The sequence below is a fragment of the Hipposideros armiger genome, unplaced genomic scaffold, assembly GCF_001890085.2.
Source record: "Hipposideros armiger isolate ML-2016 unplaced genomic scaffold, ASM189008v1 scaffold_662, whole genome shotgun sequence".
In the NCBI taxonomy this organism is placed as follows: Eukaryota; Metazoa; Chordata; class Mammalia; order Chiroptera; family Hipposideridae; genus Hipposideros; species Hipposideros armiger.
In genome coordinates this window covers 738,075-743,439 of record NW_017732012.1, presented here as the reverse complement: position 1 = coordinate 743,439, position 5,365 = coordinate 738,075, and the positions used below count along the sequence as shown (strand labels likewise).

Genomic DNA, 5,365 nt, shown 5'->3' with positions numbered 1-5,365 from the left:
AGACAGAGAAGGATTCCGGTGATGTACAGTAAAGCATTTCAAGGATGACATAGAACTATTTAGGTAAGAAGGAACCTCAGGGAAGGGGAGCGGGGTGCTGGAGCCAGATTGTGAGAGGGAAAATAGGCTCATGGAAGAAAGTCATACATGAGCTTAGGCCAGTCCTTCTAGGGAGCAGCAGTGTCTCTCACCGATGTGGTCATAACCTTTGGAATGAGGGTGTGAGTGACTGCCATTTCCCATCCCTCTTCTCATTTCAACCTCATTGCACTCCTCTGGCCTGGCTTTCTCTCTCTCTCTCTCTCTCTCTCTCTCTCTCTCTCTCTCTCTCTCTCTCTCTCTCCCTCGCTCTCCCTCATCTCATTGTTTCAGGAGGCCAAATTTGAAGTCCTTCCCAGGGAGTGGCCCTGTTCATCTTATTCTCCAGCCAAAGTAGGAATAGCGTGAGAAGGAGAGAGACACAGCAGCCAAAGGACTCGGTGGAAAGAGCAGAGGACCATAGACAGTGAGTTGTTTGATTGTATAATACCCTAAATAAACAGAGGGAGTGTGTATGAGTGTGTGTGTATGTGTGTGTGCATGCGTGTGTGTAAGTGTGTGTGTGTATTGAAGGGCTGGAGAGGGGCAATGGGGAGTATCACTGAACTTAAAACTAAACAGATATCCCAATTATTCATGAAATTCAAATGAGAGGAGACACCAAGATGAGCGGATGCCATGAACAAGTCGCAGCTATCAAAAAAGAAGATTAGACCCTAGAGGAGAAAGAGACCCCAGGGTAGGGCCAAACATGGAGCCTTTAGAATATAAAATCTCCTCTGACTTGGTAGAAGGAGAGTGAGTAATGAGAGTGAAAATAATGGTAAGTGATCAAAGAACAGAATTCGAAGAAGAAATAAATTTGGGGTAAAAGATAAGAAGAGAGACAGGGTTTGAGTCATATGGAGGACCAGGAAAGCTCCTGGGAAGACAAAGAGATGGGCCACAGCATCCTTTTCTGGAACTGAAATGCTGGTGTGTCATTCCCATCTCTATTCTCCCCACCACCCCTGTTAGATATGCTGCTCTTGGGACCCAAGCTGTTGCTGTTTCTCACTGCACTCATCATTCCCTCAGGTGAGTCCCTACTTTTATTCTTTTCTCCCTAAAATGTCAGCCTCTCAGCTCTACATGTGTGTGGAGGTGTGTGTTAGAGAGTGAGATGGAAGGAGGTCAAAAGGGGATTGGGGGAGAGATGCCTGCTGCTGAGTTCTAGAATTTCTACGAAAGAGAAGAAAGGAATCGACTTTGTGTTAAAGAAGAAAGGGCAGGGATGTGGACAGACATGACCTCAGACTTGGGGGAAAGTGTCCTAAGAGTTATGAAATGCAGGTAAAATGAAGATACACAAATACATATTAACCAAGAGAGGGTCACACACATAAATATCCAAATAAACAAATACCAAAGGAAAAAGAAGCTGATACACTAACACACAAACAGATAGAAACCACCTACTAAGAAAATGGACCAAATTTAACAGGACAATAATGGGAATAGATACACTAGCCCCTAAGAGACACTTGCAGCAGCATATGTACAAGTATATTCACACGCACATTAAAAATACAGGCCAAATTTGTACACAAAAGAAAAATGACCTTCACAGATTTCACAGAAGCTAAATAAAAGATTAGCCACAGGAAGTGAACCTTGGATTTCAAAAAATTTTCCCTCTATTTGTTTTTCTCATTCTGCCAGATACAGACTGAGAAGATCATCTTTTTGCCTTGTTCAGTACTGTACCTAGTGAGATGGCTGTGGAGACAGAAGGACAGGACACAGTAAAAGGGCTGCTGGGCTTCTCTGGGGACAGGATTCCATTCCTTCTGGTTGGGAATGAGGGCAAAAGGGCATTCTGAGTCAGGGCGTAACAGAGTAGGGCTTTGTTCTCAGAAATTTGTCATCTTTCTTGAGTGTTTCCACGTTTGTGTGTAGCACTAATGGGCTGAGTAACTTTGTATTGAACTATATAAAATTAAACATATAGAAAGATAAAGTATAACCGTTTCTCCATCATTCTCTGGTTCATCTCATAAAAGCCTAAGGGGTATAGACTCGAGTCACTCACATCCCTTTTCTCCTTCTTTTGGTACAGACTGGACACCTCTAGGGATCAGTGGTCAAGGTAGGTGAACCCTTGAACCTGGGCTCTGTTGGGATTCTTATCAGGGTAATGTAGAGGAATGGCCAGAGTTAAAGAATTGGTAATACAACAGAGATGCGTTGCGAAGGTGTGGGAAATAAGATCCAATTCATCAGTTTCCACAATCCTGTTATCCCATTCCTAAAACCTTGTCTTTTGTTTTTTTTAATCTACTGAAATACTTTTCCCAAGACCTCCTCTATGCCCATTTCTTGCTTCCACTCTCCTCTATTCACCTCTGATCTCACTCAGAAAATTCCCGCTAATCCTAACACAAAGCATTTTCCTACCCATGTAACAGTGGAGAAACTAAAATGCAAACACAGGACAAGAAGTCATCTCAATACTACAGTGAAATTATAGCACAACTGGACAGAATCCAAAAGTTTTAGCTTCCAAAGGACCAACAGATAACTCTATTCAGTTTAATGAAGGAAACCCCATTCTGCCTCCAGACATTCAACATAATTATAATTTATCTCCTACTTTTCCCAATCTTTGTGAGCACAGCAGTATATAACCCACTAATGGGTCATACAATCAAATTAGTGGGTCACAACTGGTATTTTTTAAAGAATCACAATAAGCTAAAATAAAAATAAAGTACTTGCAAGAGTAAAGTATTATCTTTAAACTTGTTTCGGTTTTATGTATACACTGGGACATGACATAATTTCTTACTCTTGTCCTGGAACAGAAGATAAAAATATAGAAATACATTTTTTTCTCTGTTGTGGATAAAAGGTCAGAATCCATAGATTTCTGAACTTAGACCAGATTTCAACACTAGCAAAACTAAAAATCTGAATTCATTTCTCTGGGCTGGTTAAGGTCCAGTCCTGTTTTATGACTTTGTGATGCTTTTCTACCAGAAACATCATGAGATGTGATGAATGTGTCTCAAGATTCCTTTTCAGAGAATATTCATGATTCCTACATAAGCATTTATATGGTGATAGCTCATGGAACAGGTGGGTAAACTGATGGATAAGCACAAAAGCAGGACTCTGCCCTGAAAGCCTCAGGAGACAGCTAGGATACACTCTCAGCCCCTTTGTTCTCCCACTGCTTCACTTCTGTTTCTGTGAGTGGCTGCACTGGAATGTGAATAAAGAGAACAGGAAACTGGGCCAGATTAGGCTACACATGGGAGAGGCTCCATTGCCCTCTCACTGTCCCTGGAATGACTCAGGTCAGTGATTTTTTTAAGTATCCTGTGGAACTGAAACAGACTGGATTCATTTTGTCAAAATTTGTTCTGAAAGAAGAAAGCTTATTCTGAGCATTGAAGATAAAAAGGCTGTGTTGTCAGATCTGATGATCTTTCTGTCCAGAATTTTAAAAAAAGAAAGGAAGGAAGAAAAGGATGAAGTAAGGAGGTAAGCAGTAAGCAGGGAGAAATTCCTTCAAAATGTTTTCTTGTGTTTTACCGCTACTACAATGATCAGTAACTCTGATGTGGTTTATAAAAGTGCTGTTCTCATCAGATTTAAATCTGACATTTAGACGCTTAAGTTAAAATAAATTTAAAAAAATCAAAGCAAACTATGTGAATTTGCTGACCCCTAGTGGGTAAAATAGACTATAACTATAGGCTTTCCACAAGGAACGATAATTATAGTAGATGGGCTATTTGCTATTTAGATGTTAACACTGCTTTGTTATTTTGCTTTTATAAACCAAGACAAGTTGTTCTAGGAAATGCTATTATTTATAGTTCCAGATGCAGTTTTCTTGGTTTAACCCAATAGATTCCACCTTAAGACCTGGGCCATTTTTATCCCTTTTCCTCTTGCCTTTAATTTCCAACTATCAGCTGCAAGGCATTCTCTTCCAACACTGGCGTTTGCCCTCTACTCTCTTCACCTCGCATCTCTCTAAGCATCAAAAAACTATCACCATCACCTTTTGTGAACACTCTAGTATATAAGTATATCAGCAGACTGATATCTAATTACACCAAAATTATAAATATCAAAGTCAGTGTTCTTGGTAAAGATAATTTTCATTTTCAATAAACATTGCAAAGTCACCAATCCACTGTACTTATTAACAAGCTCTATGACCATGGGTGAGTTCTTCTTCTGGAGCTCAGTTCTTTCTTCTTTAAAAACATGGATTTAAACAGTGCCTGGCACATAGTAAACCCGAATTATCTAAATATATTTATTATCTGTTAAGATAAGGAAATAATATAAATTATTCCTGTAGTCTAATGCTTAGTCAAAATCTAATTGAGAAAGGAGTGTTTGTGGAAGATTATCTGATGGGCATGTAGTTCATTTATTTCACGAAATAATACAAAGGAAAAAGGACATTTTAGGCAGGGACCTTATGGGAATATTCATGAAAGCAGGATTACTTCATTGGGCTACAGGAGAAAAGACTTGGACTGGGAAACAAGCACGGAGCAATTGTGGGATACTAACTGTGTATTGGCCACTGTGCTGGAAATTTTCACTTACTGGGAGCACAAGGGTGGGATGGGTAAAGAGAATGCTCAGAAAATGTTTTCTTTTTTTAAAGATTTTATTGGGGAATTGGGGAAGGAGAACAGCCAAGTTGTTGTCCTTCAATCTTAGTTGTGGAGGGCGCAACTAGCTCAGCTCCAAGTCCAGTAGCCATCCAGCCGCCCATCAGCAGCTCACAGCTGCTCAGCTCAAGGTGCCATGTTCAGTCTTAGTTGTGGGAAGGCATAGCCCACCATCCCATGTGGGAGTCGAACCGGCAACCCTGTTGCTCAGAGCTTGCACTCTTAACCAACTGAGCCACTCATCTGGACCCTGTTTTCTTTCTTTCTTTTTTTCATTCAGTGACTACAGTGACTCCAGAAACATTCACAGAAGATCCTAGTAAGATACCCTTTGTTTATTTCTTTGCTTTCATACTGCAGCTAGGACTGAGGATGATGTCTGTACAAAGAAAAATGTAGACTAGAAAAGAGGTGGGGTGGGTACTCTGAGCTCATGTCGTGCCCTACTGATGCTATATCTTAGATGCCACTGATGCTATAAACATGCCCAACCTTTTTCTCTCCTCAATTTCCTTCTGTTATAGTCCCATACATTTTCTCCATTGTCCACATTGTTTTTGTTTTTGTTTTTAAGATTTTTTATTGGGGAACTGGGGGGGATGGGAACAGTGCTGGGGAATTGGGGGAAGGGGAACAGACAAGTTGCT

At 40.5% G+C, this 5,365-nt stretch overlaps 1 protein-coding gene across 4 annotated transcripts in view; it reads left to right on the top strand.

Moving 5' to 3' along the window:
* Positions 1 to 323: 323 nt before the first annotated feature.
* Positions 324 to 5,365, top strand: part of MFAP5 (microfibril associated protein 5) — a 12,820-nt gene continuing 7,778 nt past the window's right edge. For 2 of the 4 annotated variants that reach the window (XM_019626151.1, XM_019626150.1), the window contains exons 1-4: positions 325 to 505; positions 1,057 to 1,116; positions 2,138 to 2,167; positions 4,999 to 5,037. In XM_019626151.1, the coding sequence (XP_019481696.1) occupies positions 1,059 to 1,116; positions 2,138 to 2,167; positions 4,999 to 5,037 (127 nt within the window). In that variant the 5' untranslated portion in view covers positions 325 to 505; positions 1,057 to 1,058. Of the gene's footprint in view, positions 506 to 1,056; positions 1,117 to 2,137; positions 2,168 to 4,998; positions 5,038 to 5,365 lie in introns of all 4 variants that reach the window. The other 2 variants (XM_019626152.1, XM_019626153.1) reach the window with 2 other exon arrangements.